The sequence below is a fragment of the Dunckerocampus dactyliophorus genome, chromosome 1, assembly GCF_027744805.1.
Source record: "Dunckerocampus dactyliophorus isolate RoL2022-P2 chromosome 1, RoL_Ddac_1.1, whole genome shotgun sequence".
Lineage (NCBI taxonomy): Eukaryota > Metazoa > Chordata > Actinopteri > Syngnathiformes > Syngnathidae > Dunckerocampus > Dunckerocampus dactyliophorus.
This window is the reverse complement of record NC_072819.1, coordinates 21,572,783-21,598,930: the sequence shown is the minus strand read 5'-3', so window position 1 is coordinate 21,598,930 and position 26,148 is coordinate 21,572,783. Positions and strand designations below refer to the sequence as shown.

The window sequence follows — 26,148 nt, the reverse complement described above, 5'->3', positions numbered from 1 at the left end:
GCTTACAAAAAGTGTCAAATATTGCAATCCCATATGAAAAAGATATATATACTGTAAATCTTATAAAGTTGTTGTCTCTTTTGTTTGTAACTTGTACGTAATGCATCAGACAATGAAACCAGATATAAGATCCATATTATTTTTTTTACAAAATAAAACTTGTATGATATGGGTACCCTGGAACACAACAATATATGACAGTAATTTTGCATACATTTTTCTACTATGGATATTGTAATATCAAACTTATATGAGTTGGACAATCATCAGTGAAACAAAAATATTGCAAGTATCGTAGAAAATACTTAGTAAATGTAATTGTGGTGTCACAAATGTGAGACATGCAAATAAACTACAACATAATCTTAAAATAAAATTACAGGGAAACCACAAGCTGACAAAAAGCAGGTTTTTAAACACATACTGAAAATGACCACACACCTGTTCTTCGTTGCCAGATTGTCTCATGCTGCTTGCTCGTTTCATGTTCCTGCCGGCTTCTCGAGCTCTCTGTATTTGCCATACCTTTTGGTCACCTTGTGTCTCATGTTCCTGCTTGGTTACCTCCAGCAGTGTTTTTGGTTATAGCCTGTGAGTACGTTTCGCCTGCTTGGTAGTTCCAGCAGTGTACATGTAGTTTTTTGTTGTTTTGTATCTCAGTATCCTGCTATCTGTGCTAGCAGCGCTTTTCGTTTGTGTATTTTTCCCGTGGCTTGCCCGGAGGATTTTCTGTTGTACTTTTGACCTTTTGTGTTTTTGTATTACACTCCTTGTGAGTCTCTTTTTGTTATTAAACCTTTTTGCACAGACTCTTTGCTCCACTCTGCTTATTGGGGATCCAGCACATTGACTGTAGAGCAAATCCTGATACAACTGTTCTTTTGGATTTCACATCAAAATACATAAATGTTGATACCATGCATTACAAAATGCTTCACATAACAAATGTACATTTTGTTCACTGACATCTTCTATTATTTTGTTACATTAATAAGTGTTCAGACAAATGTTTCCTTATCAGCTCAGAAACCCCATATCATTAACTCAATCTTCACATTTAGTTAACATTCGATCAATTAGAGTAATCCGTGTTCAGTAGGCGACATACAATCGAGCTAGACTGTGGACATACATGGTCTAACTATCTGAGTTGCATTTATGGCCCCGTGAAAGCCTGTGGGAACGTGGACAGTGGACATATAGCTCAGTTCAGTTCTGATTAGAGAACCTCTGGCCAACTTCTGCACTGTGCAATTACCATATTTTCCTATGGCACATAAACACTGATCACCACAGAGTTTGTGGGAACCTCTCTCGCTATGTGGAGTGCAGTTTGGTTACCAAGGATAATGCCGCTCGTTTGCATATTTGTTGTGGTACAGCTTGACTACTTTTTACTTGTTTCAGAAGGTACCCATTGAAATCTTCAAACATAAAGGCTGAGTGAGCCCAGTGTACAACGCTTTTGCGTAAATGCCGCAATGAATGAGCATTGAATGTCGTGCTCTTTCCCATACAGTGACTGCACACCACCAACAAAGTACACTCACGCGTCGTGTGTGTGGTTTATCAGCACAGCATTTAGTTCAGAGAATGCTTATGCCCTCAGTAATGCCCACTGAGAGTGATTCTTCTTTGGGCGTATGCCTTTCAGAACTGACAAGCTGTAGTACAAAAGCCAGTGCTGCCACTCATGTGCCTTCCAGAATTCGCGTTCTGTTAGATATGTTGGAACTCGAGCAACAATACCTAGAGGTTTAATAGACAAGGGGTGTCTGTCCATGATTGCTATTTGTGCACCAATATACCATGTGGTCTTCCCTTCTCTTTCAGTCATTTCTCCTATTTCTCCTGAGGTTTTATGATTTCTGTCACTTGGCTTTTCATCTGGACATATGTAAACCCTTGTGCTTCCTTTTCCTTTCCTTGATTGCATCCCAGGGTGAAGGCAGACTCCACAGCCATACTCACCATTAAACTGCTTAAAATTCTGGAGTAATGGCCTTGCTACTGCATCACACACACTGGACTGATCACTGGGATCCTGCCACTCAAAAACAGCCTGAGAAAGATAGGCACACTCCTCAACGAATGGTTTAAAAAAGCAGAACGTCTGGCTTTTTGGATCCGATCCTTAAAGCACACAAAAGTACATGCTTATCACTACTCTCAGGTGATATCTCATTAACACAACATAAAATTGGTCAAATACTAGATTTGGAGGACTGAAAAACTGGTACACCATCACAATTGAATGTAAGAGACAGAAAATCTTTTTACTGTCAGATTTTAAAGTCTGATAAAGGTGCCATCACATATGTCCATTATTACATTCCTACTACTGGCCTCAGCACGAAAACATTGATAATGCATATACCCTGGTTCTCAGGAAAATCTTTCAGCTGATCTTTTAATGGTATACTAATAAAAAAATGTCCTTCCTGTAAACTGGATTTCACTGTTGTAAACAAGGAACATGACACACATATACAGGTAAGTGTTTCTTCTAGAGATTGCGAAGAACCAATGTACTGAGTACAAACTCTACGGTAATGCTGTTGTTCAAAGTCCCAGCAGAATGCAACTTGAGCAGTTTCAGCAGATTAATACACCTGTGGTGTTCTTTCTCAGTGCAAAGGAGAGAATTGAGGTGATGCTTTGCCCTTCTGTTAGTCCATGGGACTAACATCATCTACTTCTTGAGAGACATTTTCCCAAATGGTAGAAAAAGAAGCACTGCATTAAAACTGACCAGGTGTCACTTATTCTACTCCTAACCTTGTTTTGGCAGACCGCACTCAGCATGGAAGATAAACAGAAGCCACACCACATAAGAAAGAAAAAACAAAAAGGGTGGATAGAAAGTACACACATAAATCAACTGGAGAATATGTTACAGTTTGTCCACTTACAAATTAATTATAAAAAATGTAATCGACCTCATATGTGAATGCATACATTTTGTCACACCTGTACCATTGTGAAAGGTTCTGCTCTTTGCTCTTGTGTTTGGCTGCCATCTTTGTTGTTTTCCTGAAAAGGATACAAATGAAAAACTCATTAAGGAGAAACAGAGGGATGTGGGAGGTTCTACTCACAGCTCATCTCTTTGGTTGGTATCTACACCTTCCTGAGAGGAACACAAGTCCATCATTTACTGAATAGATCAAAGAATTAGAGATGGGAATGAACCAACAGTGGTCTAATTCACTGAATGGTGAATGTATGCACACATGAAGACATCTGTGAACTCTGCTTCTCTCTCTTCTGCACTGTGATGGAGCAGTGTAGAGGAGACTCAAGAGACACACACACACACACACATGCACGTATGCACCTACCTACACATGGAGCGCCGCGGCCATCTTGTTTACATATGTGTTCCACAGTGGAAGAAGATGTGAGTGTCTTAGTCACATTTACATGAACGCACAGGCGACAATGCGCAGGGATACGGCGAAAGGCAGATATAACGCCGAGCGTTTTGGGAGGTTTGAGTTTTTTGAGAAGGCATTTTTGTGATGCAAATGTTTTCATCTTTTCAACGCATATTGTTTTGAGAAGCCAAACTCTTTACTTAACTAGCGACTTTTGGTGAATACAATTCGTAATCACAACTTGTGATTACAACTCTGCAAGTGAGTGCTGACACTTCTGCCTTAATTCGGACTTGCGAGTGGACTAAACTCACCAAAACAGACAGTTGGAGCCGACAGCCGTTAAAGGCAAGCTATCATGCTAGCCGCGGTTTGACAGCTGCACACATTCGGAGTTATCCTGTGGAGCTTTTTCCGGCCAACGAGGACTAGTGAGACACTAGTGAGAGACAAACTCGCTGTTATAACGAATATTAATCACCGAAGGCAATACACCACAAGCTAACGGCTAACTGACGGCGTTGCTAAGCAACATGAACAATGTCAAAGGCTCGAGGGAGAATTAAGCGGAGCGGATTAAGCGGTGGTTCTAGCAGTTCAGGACGAAGTACTCCAGATTCAGTCAAGTATGTGGAAGATGACGATCTAGAACTGACTCCTGAGACAACCAGAGGAGCTACCCGTGTACCTCAACCGCCGCCGAGACCTGGCAACGATGACAGTCAAGCAGATGAAACAACTGAGTGGAAATATAGATTCAGCAACAGCGAGAGCCGTACAGATGATTAATGACCACGCGGGAATGGAAAAAAAAGGCTTAACGGAGTTGTGTGAGGCTACCGTAGGGAAAATCCTGGGGGACTTTGGAAGGCAGCTGCAGCAACTTGTGGAGAGTTCCAACTCCATGCAAAGACAAATTCAAGGTCTTGTGGAGAATTCTAACTACACGCAAAGAGAAATTCAAGGTATGAGAGAGGAAGTTCAAGGTCTGAGAGGAGTCAATGGTGAGATGCAAAAAGAGATAGGGTCCCTAAGGAAGGAAGTTCAAGGTCTGAGAGGGGTCAATAGTGAGACGCAAAAAGAAATAGGGTCCCTAAAGAAGGAAGTTCAAGGTCAGAGAGCGGAGAATAACTCATTGCAAAGTGATATAGGGTCATTAAGGAAGGAAATGCAATGTCTGATAGTGGAGAATAAAGAATTACAGGAAAGTAATACAACACTGAGAGCCACTCTCAAAAAGGAATGTGAAGAAAAAGATAAAATTATTGTGCAGATGAAAGCAAATGGAGGACCAGAGGCCAGAATTCTGGTTGTCAAAGACATCAAGGACCTAGAAGGATATTGAGGTCTCCTCACATGGAAGAGTACAGCTCTAACATACTACAAGATCTACAATTGGACACTTTTCACTTTCCAGATCACAAACAATTGGATACGGAAAAAGACTTTGATCCGGACTCAAATTTTTTCTCTCATATTACAAATGACTGCTGTTATTATGCGGAGGAGCAATAAAACAACAGCTTCATCAACGACGACAAGTTATCCATCATCCACATAAAGAGCAGAAGCATGTATGCAAACTTTACTAACATCAAACAATATTTGAATTAATTCAAAGAACCTTTCAACGTAATAGCAATCTCTGAAACTTGGATCAATACCAACGAAGGAATGGACTTCGAGCTGGAAGAGTATGAAATCATGTGTGCAAACAGGAACAATTCAAATGGAGGAGGTGTGGCTGCATATGTGGACAAACATCTGAACTACAAAATGGTAAAAAAATAAGTCATTTGTCATTGATAACATTTTAGAATGTATAACAATTGAAATCTGTAAAGAAAAAAGCAAAAATGTGTGAATAAGTTGTGTGTATAGAACTCCAAAGTCAAAGATTGGAATGTTTCAGGATTGGATTAAGACAACGTTTACAGACATAGGTCAAAAAACTACTTTTATATGTGGAGACTTCAATATTGACCTTTTGAACACTCACAAGTGCAAGGAAATAGACGACTTCACAGACACAATGTATAGTTTGAGTTTATATCCTAAAAGCATTAGACCAAGCAGAATAACAGACCACTGTGCCACACTTATCGACAATATATTCACCAATGACTTTGATAACAATACCATCAGTGGCCTGCTAATTAGTGACATCAGTGATCATCTTCCAGTGTTTACAATTTACAATGAACATTATAATAAAAGACAGGTGGAGGAAAAAAGACCTTTCAAAGACTGCGTACAGAGGACAGCATCTGTGCCTTAAAGAAGGATCTAGAAGAACAAAGAGGGTCTACAGTGCAAAAGATGTGGAGGAAGCATATGACAACTTTCTAACAATCTCCTTCTCAATACAGAGAAGACCAAACAGATGATCATTGATCCAAGAACAAGGGAAAAGGAACCGCATAGACCCCTGTTTATTGATGAGACTGAGGTGGAGAGGTTGAAAACCTTCAAGTTCCTTGGCACATACATCAGCGAGGACCTCACCTGGTCTCACAACACCCAACAAATCATCAAGACGTCCCAAAGGAGACTGTACTTCCTGAGGAGACTGAGGAAATTTGGCAGTTGTTAGTTGCTTCTACAGGAGCACTATCGAAAGTGTCCTTAACGCCTCCATCACTTGTCGGTACGGTAACTGTACAACACGTGATAGGCAGTCCAGCGGGTGATCAAGACCTCACAGAACATTGTTGGGGCAGCCCTCCCCTCACTGCAAGACATTTATAAAACTAGAGTCCTACGAAGAACACACAACCTCATCAAGGACAGCACACATCCACAACACTCATTATTCACACTCCTACTGTCAGGCAGACGCTACAGGAGTTTGAAGTCCAGGACCACAAGACTGGCAAACAGCTTTTACCCACAGGCCATCAGGCTTCTCAACGAAGCACTCACACACGCCGCACGCAACACACGCTTGAATCTTGAATCTTGAACAACCCGCTTCTTGGTCCTTCAATTTAACCTGGATTGAATACGCCCGCAACACCCTCGTCAGCTCTGCCACGGGCCTCTCGCCGTTTCACGTGGTTTATGGGTACCAAACCCCGGCGTTCCCTTCGCTGGAGTCGGAAGTTCCCTCTGTTGCTGCACACCTTCGCCGCGTTCGCCTTACCTGGCGCAACACGCGGGCAGCCCTCGCACGGACTTCCGAACGCAATCAGCGTTTAGCCAACCGCCACCGCTCGACCGCTCCAGAGTACAAGCCGAGACAAAGGGTGTGGCTATCGTCCCACGACTTACCTCTCCACACCGAATCAAAGAAGCTTCAAACCAGATACATCGGCCCTTACCCCGTTGAACGTGTCCTGAACCCCTCCTCTGCTCAGCTCTGCCTCCAAGAATCCCTCAGGATACATCCGGCATTCCACGTCTCCCTCCTGAAGCCCATCGCCTCCAGCACCCGTAGCCCTCCGGAGGTGCCTCCTCCTCCTCACAGGCTGGTTGGCGGCCACCCAGCATTTACAGTCAAGGCCATTTTGGATGTGAGAAGAAGGGGCAGAGTTTCCAGTATTTGGTGGACTGGGAGTGGTACAGCCCTGAGGACCGCTCGTGGATCTCCCGGTCCCTCATTCTGGACCCCACTCTCCTCTCAGACTTTTATATTCTAATTCCCAGAGAAGCCAGGTAAGCCGCCGGGTGGCGTCCATTAAGGGGGGGGGGGGTACTGCCATGTTCGTCAGTGGCCTTCTCTCTCTCTATGTGGCTCTAGTCCCTGTCTTCTCCTGGCTTGTGTTTTCTCTTGCAGTTACCCCTTGAGTGGGCTGGATGCGGGGACCCTGGGCACACCTGTAGCTGATTACTCGTCCTCCATTTAAGATGACTGCTTGCAGCCGGACGCTGCTGGTTCTTTGTTTCTGACTACCGCCGTCTGCACACACGTGGACTCCTACTACGCTGCCAGACAGCACTCCTAGTCTCCAGTTTTAGCCAGGCTAGCCCAGCTGCTTCCCAGCTACCCAGCCAGCTCCTTCTGTTGTTTTTTTGACTACTTCATGGTGACTCCTATTTTTGCCTTTTATACACCATCGCCTTCTGTTGTTCTTTGGATTTTGCCTGCAGACTTGTATTAAAAGTGTTGAACTGCTCCTAAAGATGCGTGCCTCTGCTTCTGGGGTCCAAACCCCTCGACATCGTCACAGTTGTATTAGACCTTAGAGCAGCATTCAACACAATTGATCCCCAAATCGTAATACGGAGATAAGAGCATGCCCTTGGCATTAAAGGACCTGCATTAAAATGGTTTCAGTCCTATTTGTCAGATCTCCTGTAGGTTGTATCCATTAGTAAAAAGGAATCCAGACATGTGAAGGTCAGTCATGGCATCCCACAGGGTTCTGTCCCAGTACTTGTATTCTTCATCCTCTATACATCCCCGTTAGGCAGTATCATTACAAAACACTCTATTGACTTCCACTGCTATGTAGATGACACACAGCTGTAATTATCAATGAACCCTAACCAAACTAGTCAGCTTTTCCATGTTTCGATGATACGCCCACTAAAAGGCCCATGACACCTCCAGAGAGCTCATCGGCAACACCTGACCTGACCTCTCAGCTGAGGGTGGAGCTGCGATGGTTGCAGGCTTGCTCTCGGCTGAGGGTGGAGCTTTGATGGGTGCAGGCTTGCTCAGGGCCGCAGGTGGAGCTGCAGAGGGTGAAGGCTTGCTCTCGGCCGAGGGTGGAGCTTCGGTGGGTGAAGGCTTGTTGTCAACAGCGGGTGGAGCCGCGGCGAGCTTGCTCATGGCTGCGGGTGGAGCTGCGGCAGGTGTAGGCTTGCTCTCGGCTGAGGGTGGAGCTGCGGTGGGTGAAGGCTTGCTCTCAACCGCGGGTGGAGCCGCGGCAAGCTTGCTCATGGCCGCGGGTGGAGCTGCAGCGCGTGCAGGCTTGCTCTCGGCCAAGGTTTGAGCTGCGGCGGGTGCGGACTTGGTCTCGGCCAATGGTGGAGCCAGAGCCGAAGGTGATCCAACCTCGACCCTGCGTGAACAGGTAGCGGGTGAGATGACCTGACCTCGGTCACGTGGCCACGGTCAAGTGTTGTCACTGTGGCCGGACCCGGAAGCTGTGCGGCTGGGGAAGCCCAGCTGACCATAGCCCTCCCTCAAGGTACAGATTCCAGACATCCTCAAGAGAGCAAGAAGGGTGGAGAAAAGGCTGGAGGTGGGTTTTGAGTCCGATAGGCTTGCACAGCTGAGTGGTCCAGGCCTTTGGCTTCCGGAGACGTGCCAGGAGACCACCAGGTGCCTCATGGTCCCACAGGATGCGCTCATATTTAGTGGCCATGGGTCATTCTTGGCTGCTTGATTATGTCATGAGGCGATGAGCTGTCGAGTGCTTGACCCCCGGGATGCGGAGACAGAATGCAGGGGTAGAAAATAAAAATACTTTAATCGCAGGTATAGAAAAAACAACAAAAAGTGACAGAGGAAAAACGCTCTGTGAAAACACACACGGAAGACAGGTAAGCAACCGTCTCGGTAACCGCACAGGCGAGGTACACATAGACAAGGAGCAATGAACCAATGAACCAGCGCCATACCTGAGACAGTGCTGGGCTTTTAAACCCCACTAACTGCAATTGTGGCCAGCTGTGCAACATACCACTGGGGTGAAACGGTTGCAGCTTCCCCCCAGCAGGAAGTGCAGCGCACCAAAAGAAGAGCACAGGACAGGAAGTGCTCACTCCTGTCCTGTGGAACATGACAATGCTGTCGTTAAAAGGATCATTTTTGACTGTCTTAAGCCTCTTTAAAGTGTTATTTTGTTCAGACAGGGTGTAATAGTTAAAGTGCTGCCATTTTTAGTTGTGTACAGTTAATTATTGACTTTTGTTCTGAATCTGGCACCCTTATTAAGAATGGTTGTGATTTTTGTGCTATATACAATATTGTTTCCACTTTTAAAATTAAAATGCCTGAAGAGTAGTTAATACCGGAGGAGTCGCTTAATTATGCCCTTTGATGAGATCCGTGAGGTAGGCCAACTCAATGCTATTTTCCAAACAGCTGCACGGGCCGGATGAAATTGCAGCACGAGCAGGATTTGGCCCTCGGGCCTGAATTTAGGTAGCTGGAGTGAAATGCAGAAAAATATTTTTTTATTAAAAGCAGACTCTTGGCGAGTAAAAAAAAGGGCGACTGATAATGGTGTTATTTGAACTTTGAAGGGAGAAACAAAAGGACCAGGATTGGCCTCCTCAATGTATTCTATTTGTCGAAACAAGTCACCCAGCCGTTGTCAACCTGGGGCCTCATCTATAACACTTGCGTACACACAAAATGGGGCCGAAAAGTTGCGTACGCCGTATTCAACGCAAAGTACGCTACCTATAAAAACACAACTTGATGTGAGAATGTGTGCACCGGTACGCCACCTTTGTCGTTGGCGTACGCACTTTTTGGAGACGTGTCAGCCAAGACAGTCCCTCAACATCCACAGGCTTGAGGAATTCGGGGCGAAACTCGTCCACTCCCGGAGCTTTGCCACTGGGGAGCGTTTTGACTACCCCAGATACCTCAGCAAACTGTCCACGTTTGTGTCCTCAGACTCTGCTTCCTCTATGGAAGGTATGTCAGTGGGATTGAGAAGGGCCTCAAAGTATTCCTTCCACCGTCCGACTATATCCTCAGTCGAGGTCAGCAGGCCCCCGTCCCCACTGTAAACAGTGTGGACCGGACACTGCTTCCCCTTTCTGAGGTAGTCGTATCATCAGATATCATCAGATACGACTACAAAGTCGATCATCGACCTGCGGCCCAGGGTGTCCTGGTGCCATGTGCACTTGTGGACATCCTTAAGTTCGAACATGGTGTTTGTGATGGACAAACTGTGGTTCGCACAGAAGGCCAACAACATCACACCGCACGGGTTCGGATCTGGGAGGCGACGCACATTTTAAGTGGTGAGGTGAAATCATTTGTTAGAAATAAACATGCAAGCTAATCGAAGCGAATACAATTTTATCCGTCATTGCATGAAAACATCTGTTATTGACTTGAAACATTTGTGGAAAGTGTTATTTTACATGACACCGATGGATATCATTTGTCATTTAAAATAAACATCACTACGTACGAGCATATAGTTTCACGACTAAAACACATATGAAAAACACAACGCAGCGCTTGAATATTTCATCATTTTATTTTATAATCACAACATTGTGTTTGATTAATATAACAAACATCAGATTGTCAATTAAATAATTGTATAGGGTTTAAGTTTACAAAACACAGAGCTAATATGCCTAATTTGAAATAAGACAGTTGTTCGTTACTTAATGTATGTCAATAATAGCAACATTTACTTACCACGCACTGCCTTTATTTGTGTGGATAGTAGACAGTGTGCATAAACTTGCGCTTTCCTTTTCAACAAATGATGGGCTTTTCTTGTGCTGTGCTTTGAAATAACACACATTAGTTCATCATAAAATAATTATACTTTACCTAATAGTTTGATTCAGTTAAATATTTATAAAATATCCGTCTGGAATTACAGCAATAACTTATATCATAACTTCATCCCTGTTTCGAGTCTTTGCGGCCACCTTTAAATGAAACAGATTTTGGTAAGTTTATATTAATCTAAACAGTGGTATCAATTCGGAAAAATGTACAAACATCCTCATTAAAAATGGAAATGTGTGCCTTGAAATGGGACCGTTTTTGTTTCTCCTCATTGGCCCTGCTCCATTCACACAGATGGCAGCGGACATGCTGTCACTCAATCTTTGTTTTATTTGTTTGCCACTGCTGTGTTTTCCAAATATTATACCTTTTCCAGGATTTCCACCTCCATTTCTGTGAAAGTCCGCTTCTTCATCTTCGTCGTCTTCCCACAAGCCGTGATTCCTCTCCAGTCAAGGCTTTTTAAAAATGGACCCTGCACAGCAAATTCAGCAGGCCTAAATTGACACTGTAGGAGTTAATCTCAACACTTTCAAAGTGTCCCATGGGGTCCACTCTACAAAGTGTTATTTTAACACTTTTGAAAGTGTAGCCATTTTTACACCATTGTAGAGTCAATATTAACTATTTATATAGTTAAAATTTAACACTCCTCGACACCAACCAGTGTTGCATTTTTTTAACACTAGTGTGAGGTGTCACAAATTAATTCTCTTAAGAGTCATTTATTGACTCTTATAGTGTCATTTTACTCTCAAAAGGAGTTGCAACATTAACACTATAAAAGTGTTAATATACTACTTCAAAATAAAATTTAAAATTTTTAAAAAAATGACTAGTTGACTGCTTCATACATTTTATTCAAAAACATTTCATTTCCAACAGACAGTAGCTTAAATAACAGCAGGCACTACAGTATGTTTGCTCTTTGACAACTGTCATTAGAGCACTGCTTGTCAGATGGTCTGAAATGAGTCAGTTCATTTAAACACATGACAGAAAACTCAAGCATTTGGTCTTCTATGCAGTACGCGTTAAACAGGTCATCATAGTACATTGTTTCTACATTACAGCTATTATGAAAGCACATTCTTTGTGTTTTATTATATCCCAGATCTTCTTGAACACAGGTAGATCATGTATGTACATCCAGTACATATGAACACACCAACATGGTGCTCTATACCGTAACTTCTCACCCAGTTGGTACTTGACACATTTGGAAGATGCTTGCAGACATACCTGACCACGCTCCTCCCCTCCTTTCAAGTTGCAGATTGTTTTTGATGTAGGGCCAAATTCAAATCTTCTTAAATAATAATTTTCATAGTGAAAGGCCACGACAAACGGCTGAGATTTTTAAAAATTTTAACCACACCTTTTGAAAAAATTGTGTTTGGCTTCAAAAACGCATTCACCACGTCTGGAAAAGAGGGCCAATTTTTTGTATGCGTCTTGGATAGTGTATCATCAAGCGGTGCTTGGGAATCAACTTCTTACCAGGAAGCAATGCTTTGTACCGAGTGTGGTGGTCACTTTTCAGATGTTTCAAGTAAAGGATCATTCCATCAGTTATAGTGTAGGAGGAGAACACTACAGGTATGTTGACAATCTGCATCAAAAGGAGGAGGAAGTTCCAGTGATCATTCTTCCTTTCAATGCCATCACCAAATATAAGTGGAGTGTTACATAGAAGACACCATGACTGGGCAGCATTCAGACCCAAATGTTTGCTCTTATCCACTTTTAACCATACGGGAGACTGAAGACATAGTAAGCTTTGAACAGTTCATCAAAAGCTGCAATAAATGTATGTGCCTTGCATGGAACCGGCTTTTGGTCAATAATAATGTAGAACCTCTGGATGTCACCTTCGCTCACTGATGCAGAGGAGAAATGGTTGTCTTGTGTCAAAGGTCTTGGAAGGGGGTCACACTGGCTCCTTCCTGTGGGTGAAAAGGGGCAACAACAACAATTAAAACCCCTTTGCATGGTTTCCATTTCTCAGGCGTTTAGCACACCTTATTACGATACAACATTGAATCAACGCAATTAGCCGATTCAAGAACATCTGCAACCTAAAATGAATGCTTTTAGACAGAAATCATATTTGATATGTAAAAATGGACCTTTGCATACCTTAAGATATCTGAGAAGATGGTTGGCTGCTTGACAAACTGATCTTTGCTGTTTTTTCCTGGCCTCTAGAGGTCAGAGGGAGCAGATGCAGGAGTAGAAGGATGGAGGATGTATCACTGCCCCAGCCTAAAAGGAAAAAAATCATTTTTAAAACAGCTAGGAAATAAATATTTGAAGTTATTTGCGTAATACAGAACTGTTTCTACTGACCACAGCTGTCATCAGGTTGAGGTTCAGTTCCTGACAGCAACTCATCGATGTTCCGCTTTTGCGGGAGAGTCTTGCAGTCTGCAATGACTTTTGCTTTGAAGACAGTTGACCACTTAGCCAGGAACCTCTGAGATACTTCATCAGCAAACGTCATTGTGAAATCCTGGTCAATCTATAAACAAGACATGAATATTTCAAATACTGTAGGCCTACAGGTTTACAAATGGTTGACGTAATGGGTAATCTAATACTGAACTAGTCCAAATACTAAAGATTTCCTTACCAATCCTAGAACATCAAGGAAGCGAGTGAACACATCAAGGACAGACAATGATACATCTTCCGCTTGGATCGATACTGGAAAATTGCTCTCATCTTCTTTAACCACGGATTCATCGGTTGAATGTCTTATTGTAGATAGTGCCTCCTTGCACTCCTCACCAAACAGCTGTTGACCAGTTAACAGATATTCTCCTCTGGTTTTTGGACCATCATGAAGAAACAGTCTTGGAACGGCTTTGAGAGCCGTGTAGGACACAACAGTGACTGGGCGCAAGGATCGAACCAGCCTTACGATTTCTGGACGACCTGCTCTACCTCTTGAGCCACTGCCGCTAAGCTAAGCATCCTATGAACATATTTGAAACAAGATTTGAATACAAACTACACACCTAAAGGAAAAACAAAAACAGTACTTTAGGTTTTACATTAAAAGACACTTACATATCCAGGTTTGGAGAATGGATCTTTGAGGTATGGAAAACAAGTCACAATTCTCAGGGCGTAATTTCTCATCACACATGATGGCGGAACTCTCCTTTCAAAACAAATCATAGTTAATGATCACAGATAGAACCATTCCCACACTACATGGTCTTACATGGAATGACTGTTCTAATGGAAAGGGGGAAGTTCTTCTTACCCATGCAGCTCCATCATATCTGCAACCAGGATGTTCACCATCTGTTTACACGTTGCATCGGTTAGTGTTTCAGTCTTGGTGCACTCCTTGAAGATTTCCTCACCTTTCGGATTGGCCCTCAAAACACCACGGACTTTGTTCCAAAAATATTAAAATGATATATAGTGTGTTCATGGGAATTCAAGAGGATTTTTCAATAAAACAATGTCATGCATAAAAACACTATGTATCATTGATAATATTAATTTTACATTTATTTACTCAAAGCTTACCTGTCATGCTTCATCCTGATCCATTGGTTCTGTTGGGTTCCTCTTGTGGGTTGAAGGATAAATTGTCAAACCTAATGAATGGGATGTAGTCGGCAAGAGTGGAGGCTCGCACCAACTGGCAATAACTGGGGTGAAGGGATAGTGGAGTCTACACATCTCCATCCACCTCTGAGAATAAGAATAAATAAAATAATAATATAAAACATCCTACTAAAATAATAAAATAAATATGGAATTGCCACAGTTGCAGGGCTTATTATGCCTTGATTTAAAAAAAAAAGATATTACTTACCACATTCACGTAAGACTCAAGGAAAGGTTTGCTGTGAATCAAGAAGAAAAATAAAGATGAATCATTCTAAAAAAAAATTGTGTAGTTCACTTCCAACACACGCCTGACAATTATTTTTAAGTTAAAGTAACAATTAGAGTTGCCCAACCTTGATATCTTGTATCTTGTACAGCATATCAAGTCCTTTGCTGTGGGCCAGCAGGCCTACGTGGGGGCTCCTCGTGCCAATTAGCTAGTTAGCCATTAGCTCATTCAAAATGAAGACAGTATAATGAAGATATAAGGTAGCGTTCACTTACTTTGCCAAATGTTGCACAGGTAGTGCCGATTCAGCTCACAGCAACACTAAACAGAAAATATAACTTAGCAAAAACACGAGCTAACATTAGCAAAGGCTTTGGGTGGAAACAGGTGCCTCAGTTTTTTAGTCTTAAATATCACACCAAAAACTAACGTTTTTTATGTGTAAACAAGGTACAACACAATTCATTAGTTCATCTACAGCATTTAAACGTTTACTTACCTACTGATGCAAAATGATTCCTAATTGTCAACTTCTTCCATTTGCTTTTCATTTCAGCAACGTGAAGTGAGGGGTGGAGTCTAAATGACATGTCCGTGGGCGGAGCTTAAGACACGTGAACACTGTTAGGTGTTAAATGGAGTGTGGAAGTGTTGAATGTCTTTATTGTGACACTAACAAGATTTGAACATTTTCAACACTCCATTTTAACTACAACACTTTCATGATCCAGTGTTAAATTTAACATTTTTAAGAAAATGCAGTGTTAGATCAACTCCAAATAGTGTAAAATTCACACTCCAACTTCAAGATTCTCATCAACACCAAAAAATTAACACTCCTCAATATGCTGTGTGCATTCATGAGTCACTTTGCATGGGCCTTCTATGGTGAAGTACAGGCATGGAAGGGCGTAACTTGAGGCGGATTTGCGTACATACACTTCTCTTCAAGGTGGACAAGTTGCGAAAAAAAATTTTTACGTCTGAATATTTTTGTACGCACATTTTGGGTTTCTGGCATATGCAGACTTTTCGTCAGATTTCCACACACAATTTTATCAGTGAGGCCCCTGGTGGTTGAAGACAAAACGAGTCCATCCACTTTTAATTGCTGCTGGACTGCGTTCCGGGATCTGGTGTTTCTTGTTTGTAAAACGGCTCAAAAAATGTGAAACTCTTGATGCTAAAACTCTGAAACCTCTTATATTCTACAGATTCACTACACACGGAATGACTTATTACATGAATGCAATTCTTCTGTTGTTGTTGCTTGTTGTTTTCTTTCTTTTCTTGGGAGAATGAACAGAATAAGAATTTCATTGCATGGTATAACTGCCTGTTTTACTATGCATATGACAATAAAACTCTTGAATCTTGAATCTTAATAATTTTGACAATTACAGTGTACAGTTAGTAAAAACCCCAATTTCAGTATCTCATAAAATGTTTTTAAAAATTGTCAAAAAGATGAATATTGTAAACTACTGATTCACACTAATAAAAAAAAATTAACTGCAAACTTTGACTAGTCACTTAGTCTTATTTGAACTACTGAAATGTAATACATTTTGCACGATATTAAAATGTATTACCTGTAGTGAGTCACTGCTGTCTGTGACAACACTCAGTAAGTTGTAGAAACAACACTGATTGCATTGTGGTTAAAGTGATACATTAATATGATTGAAAAAAAAATAAAATAAAAATCTGAACCACATTTAAGAATATGGTCCATTTCAAAAATCATCATTTACATAGTTCGGATTTTTGCAAGTCAAGGCAGAGCAGTGAATGGGCGTGGTGTTTGATTGACATGTTGTACAGGGTCCTGCGCTGATATAAAGAGTGGTCCTTCTTCCATCACATGCAGATCAGCCTTGACTGGATCACCTGAATCATGCTCTGCCTTAAACTCAGCTCAACACTGTGTGAGTATTCTATTGTATTCTATACAGTACCTTCACTGCAAAAACAGCCATACTTGAAAGAAGCCCAAATTATATTAAAATGAGACAAGTTTTATTTCAAGAAAAAAAATTCTGCCAATGGGGTAAGCAAAATTTGCTTGGCTAGAATTCTTATAACTAGAATATTTTTTCTTGTGACTTTTAAGAATACAATGAGTCCTAAAGTAAGCAAGTTGTTCTTAATTAGTCACAGAGCTAAATTTAAGTAAAATGTTCTTATTACAAGGTAAGAAGTAAACCAAATGCTCTTAGAAAATTCTTAAGTTGAGATAAAATTTGCTTTCACGAGGCAAGATTTAAGCAAAAAAGTTTTTACAGATGCTACATGTAGGGGTATTATTCTATTTTCTTACAATTTGTAGAGTCAATAAAGCTATCATGCGTAAGGAAGGTGGCGGGTCTACGGGGGTTTGGGGGTGGGGTCAGGGGGGAACCCCGTGTGGCTTGACCCACGGGTGAGGGTCCGACCACCGGGTACTCACCTGCGAGCCCCTCCCCCAGGCCTGGATCCAGGCCCCGGTATCCCACATCCGGGCGAGGTGCTGTCCCTCCTCTTGTGTTTATTCATAAGGTCTTCTGAATAACTCTTGGTCTGTGGGGGCAAGCATAAGGGTCTGGTGCATTGTGCTTTGGGTGGCGGTCGCCTGGGTGACCATCTTGGTCTGTTCTATGAAATATGCTGTGCAGCCTTCACTTTGGTCCGAAATCAGCAAATCTTTACATTTATTTTGTGTGTGTGTCCATTCTTAAATTTATAAAGTTTAGAAACCAGTTTTATTCTTGAATTTAAGACAAATATTCTTAATCTGTTGTTGAAGAATAATAAAATTATGTTTTTTAGCTTGTTATTAGAAAAAAAGCACAAATTTCTGGCAAAAAATATTTTCATATTCTATACTTCTGTCATGAACTGGCGGACCGCCAGCAGTAGAAATCCCAAAATGCAGAGAAGCAGAGATCTGTGTAAAAAAAAACAAAAAAAACAACTTATTATAATACAGTTAATACAAAAATAGCAAACACAAAATGCCAAAGTACAACCAAAAACTACCGGGCCTAGCGATGGGAAAAATGATTTTAAAAATCTAGACAAAAAATGCTGCTACCATGTAACTAGCAGGAGAAGAATGCAAAAATGAACTGAACTCAAGCAGGAAAACGGGGGCACTTACATGGTGGCTGCCGAGAACCAGGTAGGAACCAAAACTCAAAAACACAAAACGCCACTGCTGGAAAAAGCCACACAGGGGAATAGCAATACTAACAATACAGGAAGTGTAGACCAGAAAGCGGGTGCACAAGGTACACAAGGCAGGGAGGCGCAGGCAACAGGCGCGGGTCAGGAAACAATCTGGCAACTGGTGAGCGCAATGACAGAGTATAGGGAATCCAGGTGATTGCTTGCAGGTGTGTGAAGAGCTCCTCCCAGGCCAATCAGCAGTGTACTGCAACACATGACAGGTAGAGGGCAGCAAAGCAGCACCACAGCTCATGACAACTGACAGGTTGCTCATCCAACTCAGTGCATTCACTGTGTATACGCAGCTGGTAGGCGTTGCACATCAGGCCGAGAAGAGACGCCCTGTATTTGGTCAGAAAATGTGTAAATTCCGCGATTTTTAATAAAACGTTAACAACGATTGGACACACACAGAAAATATATTTATAATACATTTTAACACTCAAATGTTAATATTTATTTTATTTTAAAAATGTGTTTTTTAATGGGGGGGTTCAGAGAAGCGCTTCACATGCCTCCCCTGACTGCACGTCACTGATGTCTTGTTGAAATGTAAAACTGACAGTGCTATGTTCTTTTTCCAGTGCTGATAGCAACATGTTTCCATTTGAAACCAGGTGACTATCAAAGTTCATGTTGTTTGTTTGAATGCGAATTGTTTTTTCATTATTGGGAAAAAACACAATACCGATATCTACCAATAACACATTTTTATGCCAATATTATAATATCGGTGGGCCGATAATATCGGTGGGGGATATTATCGAACATGCCGAATTATTATAGATATATTATTAGATGTTACACTAATTTGCTTTGTTACCTATAACACAAAGCTAAGATGTGGATGTTTGTGGTGTGGCTTAACATTTATTGATCTACATTGTCTTTTAAAATTTTAATGCATAAAAAGTATCAAAGTGGCCCCTTTTGCATCCTTCAGTTTTTCTGTATGTGGTCTTTGTAAATGTACAGTATATATTTAAGACATTGCCTTGTTCATACTTACACATTGGTCTCTACAGGTGTTTCTGCTGAGCGTGCAACCACCTGTGACGACAGAGACAACGTTCATCTCCTAAACTGTGGTAGGACTTCAATCTTCACAAACGAGTTAAACTGGAAAAACGGGATTTGAATTTACATACATTGTGTTTTTATTGACATTACATGCACATTACATATTTTATTTTCGAACAACTAGTTCAGGTCAAAGCTTTAACTGTCATCCTTCTCAGAAGGCATAAGACTTTTTGATCATGGTAAGTCCAGAAAGGTTTTTTCATGCTGGCGTTCAGCCTATTCTAAAAACATATTTTTAAACACTGCCTGTTGTAGAACATTATGTCTTTAAAAACAGCATAGTGCTCCTGTCACATCGAGGATCTTGAAGTAGTTTATGCTTTAGGTCCTTACAAACACAATATGTCATATATGCTTCTGATTCAATGTACAGCCGCCCCTTGTTTATCGCGGTTAATTGGTTCCGGACCCAACCGCAATAAGTGAATTTTGAAGTAGGATTCGATATTAATGAACAGAATATTTTCATAGTTAGAGCATGGAAAACCTGTTTGTGACTTTCTAAATAAGTTTTTAAAACATTATTAGAGCCCTGAAGACATTAAATAACACCCCTTCAGTCACCTTTACACTCCTATTATTCTTAGTTTACACCACATTCCACAGGCTACAGGATCACTGCAGGGATATAAGTGACGGCAGCCGCTAGCATAGCAAGCTACCGAACTAAATGGTTATCCTCTCCTCACTTATTCTAAACTGAACAAAGTCTTTCAGAGTGGGGAAGAAGGACCAAATGAAGCCAAACATGTACCACTTTCATATGGAATGGGAAGAGAACTTTTTTTCACTATGCCATGTCGGACATTCCATGGCTGACTCCATGCAGTGAGAAAATGATCTTATTTAATGTCATGTCTCATCAATGTAACATTACAGACGCATTACAGACGTTGTACAGATGCACAACAACCTGAGCCTGAACATCCAAAAGACAAAAGAACTCAAACTGGACTTCACACCCCTCTCCTCACCTTCAAATTTCCGGGCACGCTCATGTCTGCCGACCATACGTGAACCCCCAACATCAAGGCCCTAGTGAAGAAGGCTCAGCAGCGTCTTCACTTCCTGCGTGTCCTCAGGAAGAACAATCTGGACCAGAAGCTGCTCCTGACCTTCTACCGCATGTACTCACGTACTGCTTGAGTGTGTGGTACGCGGGCTCCACAGCAGAGTGCAAGAATTTTTATTTTTGAAAAACCGCGATAGACGGAGGGAGCGATATTCTAACCGCGATGAAGCAAGGGATGACTGTATGACTTTATTTCTATATTAGCCAATTTGGTGGCGTAAAAATAATTAAGCGTGACAGAACTTTGTGTGGATGCAATATACAAATGGATAGACAGAATTCCAGACTAGACAGCATCGCACTTGTAAAAGCTACTTCTTTTTTTTAGCCTTTCTTTCCGGTTCTTTGGACTGCATTGCTATCGGAGAAGAAGTCAATGATCATACAAGTGAAAAGGTTTTCAAATTGGAGTAAAATGTAAGGGCAATATGTTTGGTTACTGTGCTGGACTCTAGCACCCACAATGAAGTTCGACAAAGAGCCCAGAATGAAAGTACACAGAGTCTATACAACAGTTGTATTCAGTTGTATCTATTAGGTGAACGTTAAGTTTGTGTAAAAGAGAAAGTTAAGCGTGTGTGAGTGAGTGACGACAATGCATCTGTTGTGTATCTGCCACTTCTCATCAGTCGTATGTAAGTGTTGTGCAACTCTGATTGCGCTATGTGGGTGTGTGTGTGTAGTGAAGGCCTTTATGCAAAGTTATTAGAACAGCAATACGCTGCGCTATTAGACTGAAACTTAAAGTATAATAGTAATAATACCTAACACAGGTCGAGTCCTTATGTATCAATAACGTCTCTCTCGTCATGTGACAGCAATTGGAGTGATCAGCATCCAGGAGGGTTTGTATGGCCGAACAAACCAAGAAACCTGCAAAGAGGGTCGACCTCCACAGCAGCTTGCTAACACACAGTGCTCTCAGACAGGCGCTGTGGACGTCCTCAAGACAAGGTACACATCGCCCTTTTTTGGAAAGCATTATTAGATTAGATTAGATAGAACTTTATTGATGGTCTGGGCGCCTGCCTTGGGGAAAATGAAGTTGTGTGTCACATATTTGTTGGCTTGTGTTTGTTTGGAAAATGTGAAAAGCTCCTTAAACCATCAAAAGGTTGTCTCCCATTGACTGACTCTGACTACTTGCAAGTTATTTTGCCAGCTTCTATGCTAAAAGTTAAAATTAAATATTTTGGAAGCAACTGGCGAACCGGATTCAAATGCTTGGCGGTCCGAATGTGGCCCCTGGGCCGTAGTTTGCCCACCCCATATATGTTTCTATATATATGGGGTGGGCAAACTACGGCCATATATATTTCCCCATATATGTATCAAAATATATGGGGTGGGCAAACTACGGCCCAGGGGCCACATTCAGACCGCCAAGCATTTGAATCCGGTTCGCCAGTATGTATATACTGCTCCAAAAAATTAAAGGAACACTTTGAAAACATATCAGATCTAAACTGGGGGAAAAATGATCTTGAATATCTTTCCTGATCATAAGTGGGTGATGTATTAGTAACAAAATGATGCCACATCATTTGATAGAAATGAAAATGATCACCCTATAGAGGGGGGAAATCAAAGACACCCCAAAAATGAAAGTGAAAAAATGATGCAGCACACTGGTCCATTTGGCTAAAATGTCATTGTAGCAACTCAAAATGATTCTCAGTAGTTTGTGTGGCCCCCACGTGCTTGTACGCATGCCTGACAACGTCGGGGCATGCTCCTAATGAGACTACGGATGGTGTCTGGGGGGATCTCCTCCCAGATCTGGACCAGGGCATCAATGAGCTCCTGGACAGTCTGAGGAGCAACCTGGCATGCCCAAATTTGTTTGGGCATGCATGATGTGAGTGTGTCCAGGAGGCTAGTGGGAACATTGCTCCAAATGGTGAAGATAGCTTCACGAAGGGCATCAACTGTCTGTGCAGTTTTTTTTTGTTCACGTCGCGCATGAAAACGGGTTATTCCGAATGTTTCAGAAACTGGAATATTGACCTTAACCCGAATGTTGACTGCATGTAAACATAGTATATGACTATTTTCTAACAATGACTGTGTTGCACACCAGACATGTTGTAGCAGCGCCTTTTTGTTTCTTCTGCCGTATCACATATCTTTTATGATTATGTCTGCAGATGCAATGGCAAGAAAAGCTGTGAACTGAACATGGCTGTTTTCCGTACTTCTGATCCATGCCAAGGCATCTACAAATATTTGGAGACCAACTTCACCTGCGTGCCAGAAAGCACCAGTATGTGTGGAAACTCCAGCACGTATGTAGTCAGCAGTGTGGATGACATGATAGCTAACCTGTTTTATTTGATTTGTTCAGTTAGCGTCTTGGCGTGTGAGGACTCTTTGGCACATTTGTCTTGTGGTAAGATTGACTTATATCTATGTTTTATCTAGATTTGATTTGATCTGTATATGTCAGTGTTGTCCAAAGTATGGCCACAGATTCTAAAAATAACATGAATTCGTTTTTAATCAGATATACGATTTCATATTACATTAATTTCTTTGTCATCTAAATTACAAAGCTAAGATGCAGATGTTTTATTCAGATAGCGTAGCATGTATTGACCTACATCATTTTGGTTATGGCATCGTTAATGTACAAACAATGTCAAAGTGGTCCTCGGGCATCTTTCAATTTTTCGGTACGCGGCCCTCAGTGGAAACGGTTTGGACACTCCTGATCTACGTATTTTCAATATTCTTGAGTACTTGTTTGGATGTCTTGGCCGCCCCTCATTTCCTTCCTGCTTACATCACAATTGTCTCTTCTTTTCATCAGATGCAGGACAAGTTATATCTGTCCATGAGTCCAACTTCGGACGCCGTGACAAGACCACATGCATATACAAAAGACCTTCATCTCAGGTCCAAAACGACAAATGCATGAGCTCTTCTCCAGTCGTTGCTAACAGGTACTATTGCATGCTTGGGGAAGACAGCAGAAACCATATCTTGCAAGAATTTATTCCACATTTTGTGGGATAGAGATAAAAATGCAAAGTAATTAGGTAGTAGAAATGGGCATATTTTTGTTTTGAGTCCTGTTACTTTGTGCAAAAACATTCAACGTGAATGCTGTAACTATAGTCGGAGCATTTAGTTACCTAAATAGTAAAGAGGGCGGGGCGTTAAAGGGTCCCTGACATGATTCATCCAGTTTGCTTAAGTATGTTATACTGTATACAGTATTGTTTGTAATTATGCTCTACATTGTTCGATTTTTGAAAGCGAACAGTAAATTTGCAAAAATTAGTTAATGGCCAGCCATGACGAACTAGCTGTGGAACTAGCTTTAATTTGTATGTGTAAGAAAAAGATTTGACACGTGTGATGGGTGGACATTTTGAACAAAATGTGTGCATTTCCTGTAAGCTGACATTTCCTCTTTGTTCAACAGTTGCAATGGGAAAAACAGTTGCACCATCAGAGCAAGCAACGCGGTCTTCGGAGACCCCTGTGGGGGCACCTACAAGTACCTGGAAGTTGCTTACACGTGTGAAGGTAAGTAGGTAGTAGGCTATTAAGCATCTCTCAGCTAGATTTGAACTGGTGCACTGCATAAATCAAATCAAATCAAAGCACCTTACAACCTAATGGTCTCCAAGGTGAAAAACAGGTAAAAAAAATAAAAACAGGGTAAAATTGAGCAAAATATAATAACAAAGAATAAAACAGACAAATGCATATTTAGACATGTCCAGAACCATATATATACAGTGGCACCTCAGCATCCGGAATCCAGTGGCCAAACAATCGACCCTCTGCGTTGATGAGTAGTGGCAAGTGAGCAAATGAAGAGGAGATGGGAGGAGGGAAAAAAACAACAACTCCAAACTATGCTGTTATGGGGGAGTACAGTGTGGGACTAGAAAAAAAAACGTGGCAACATAGACACAAATAAGCACACTTTACAACATAAGAACTCAAAGACTTGCACCAGTGGAGGGGGAAAGCGGGGTGGAGGAATACTCGCGAGGGGGGGGGTCGCGGAGGTATGCAGGAGCCTATCCCAGCTGACTTTGGGCAAGAGGCGGGGTACACCCTGTACTGGTCGCCAGCCAATGGCAGGGCACATATAGACAAACAACCATTCACACTCACATTCATACCTATGGACAATTTAGAGTCTCCAATTAACCTAACATGCATGTTTTTGGAATGTGGGAGGAAATCGGAGTACCCGGAGAAAACCCACGCATGGGGAGAACATGCAAACTTGCAAGCGGAGAGGTCTTCCCGATCTCCTGACTGTGTGGCCAACACGCTCACCACTCGGCCACCGTGCAGCCCTGGAGGAATACTCATTCTGTCTCAAACAATGTTACTTTTAGGCAGTGATGTGCGGATCGATACTGAGATATCGATACTTCCAATACCAGCTCTTCGTGCTGTAAATTCGATACTCAAATCAAAATATTAATACGTTTGATACTTCAGTCATTTGTCTGTTGAAAAGTTGACCGATGAGTGAATTGTGAATAAAGTTTTCATTCTTCTAGTAGTTCTTACTAATTAATCATTTACTATAATGGTTTTATTTGACATTTTTATTGTTTAAAATATAATTTACACATATCTTATATGATTCTGTCTTCTGATTGTTCTGTTGTTCTACATTAGCTTGGCTATATGGTAAACCATCCTGCTACTTCAGTATACTTCAGGGTATAAAATACATAATAAATACATTACTTAAATGAATTCTGAAATTATTAATTTATTTCAATTAATAATTTACTTAATACATTCATTAAATGTCTTGTATACCTTATGCTATGGTATGAAATACCGTATGTTTAAAAATTTATCAGACACATTAGGTGAATTTGCACAAAGTATCGGTATCGGATCGGTATCGCCAATACCGACCTGAATTTGACTCAGTATCAGATCGGAAATGAAATCAGTGGTATCACATATTACCACTTTTATGTAATGTGTGAGGCTTTGCTTGTGTTGCCCCTTGAAGAGCGGAAACACGGCCAAATCTCCCATTGATAGCAATGTTAAACTTCTTTATTTCCCCCCCCTCCCGACATTCTGTATTGGTTGGAAAAAGTTTGCACACTCCTTTTTTTAAATGTATACATTTAAAGCATGGTCTTGTTCACATATTCATATTTCATTTATTGATGTACATGGATTGTTTTTTGAATCATCAACCCACACAATATATCAATGTGGCCCCCCACAAATCCTTCAGTTCCTCTGTATTGGGTGGAAAAAGTTTGCACACTCCTTTTTTAAATGTATATATTTAAAGTATTGCCTTGTTCATACATTCATATTGGTTTCTACAGTTTTTTCTGCAGAGCGTGCAACCACCTGTGAAAGAAATGGGAACGTTCATCTCCTAAACTGTGGTAGGACTTCAGTCTTCCTCCCACATTAATTTACATTGAGAGGTTTACTCCTGTGTTTCCCTCACACTTGCACAAATTTTGTCCGCAATTTGCCGTGGCAGTGTGGGTCATTTAAATGGTATGCCTGAAAAGCGACAAGACTAGTTTGCGCACTATAGTACGTAAGACGCGCATTGTTCCCGCATGGGTATGCATTGTCACCAACGCATCCATGAAACATTCGTGGCATTATTTGCAAGGGACCTACCTACAAAATGCTGAACTCCAGAGAAGAAGCTCTCATTGCAGAAAAGAAGAATTGTCTATATTATTTCACAGCTGCAGTACTTGCCGTAGACCAGGAGAGAAGAAAAAGAAAGAAGAAGGCATAACCCTAACTCGAAAAAGGAAAGCATGGGTAGTAATTGCTAACGAGGAGACCATTGCGTTCACGGCTAGTTCTCGCAAGTGGCATGGAGATTATGCGTGCCAGAAATTTTGAACATTTAAGATTTTTTCTTTGCTTACTGGCACAGAGCCCCGCACAGTCGACACATACAGTACTTGACACCTGTTTACGACGAATGTTTACTCATTAGCATGCAAACTTGCATACCACTGCGGGGACAAATTTCATGCATGTGTCATGGTGGCTACGCCTTTGTATCAGGTGTGTCCAAATTCCGGCACGGGGCCCAGTTTTTGGCACACAGCCTGTTTTTTTGTTGTTTATTTTACTG

The 26,148-nt window shown here is 41.5% G+C and overlaps 1 protein-coding gene and 1 long non-coding RNA gene across 4 annotated transcripts in view; both read right to left on the bottom strand.

Annotated features, from left to right (window-relative positions):
- Positions 1 to 11,777: 11,777 nt before the first annotated feature.
- Positions 11,778 to 16,071, bottom strand: LOC129186159 (uncharacterized). 3 transcript variants are annotated; one of them, XR_008572208.1, is made up of 10 exons: positions 15,174 to 16,071; positions 14,799 to 14,995; positions 14,651 to 14,681; positions 14,359 to 14,526; positions 14,087 to 14,219; positions 13,888 to 13,981; positions 13,448 to 13,792; positions 13,165 to 13,336; positions 12,955 to 13,080; positions 11,778 to 12,761 (listed from the first exon to the last, which is right to left on the bottom strand). It is a non-coding gene; the product is annotated as an uncharacterized LOC129186159 (long non-coding RNA). The 3 variants fall into 3 exon arrangements; XR_008572206.1 differs by having other exon boundaries at positions 14,799 to 16,071; XR_008572207.1 differs by having other exon boundaries at positions 14,950 to 16,071.
- A 1,097-nt stretch (positions 16,072 to 17,168) lies between these two features.
- Positions 17,169 to 26,148, bottom strand: part of LOC129177727 (caspase-9-like) — a 44,728-nt gene continuing 35,748 nt past the window's right edge. The window contains exons 10-11 of the mRNA XM_054769148.1: positions 18,891 to 18,931; positions 17,169 to 17,233 (exon numbers count right to left, since the gene is read on the bottom strand). Of these exons, the coding sequence (XP_054625123.1) occupies positions 17,206 to 17,233; positions 18,891 to 18,931 (69 nt within the window). The 3' untranslated portion in view covers positions 17,169 to 17,205. The remainder of the gene's footprint in view (positions 17,234 to 18,890; positions 18,932 to 26,148) is intronic.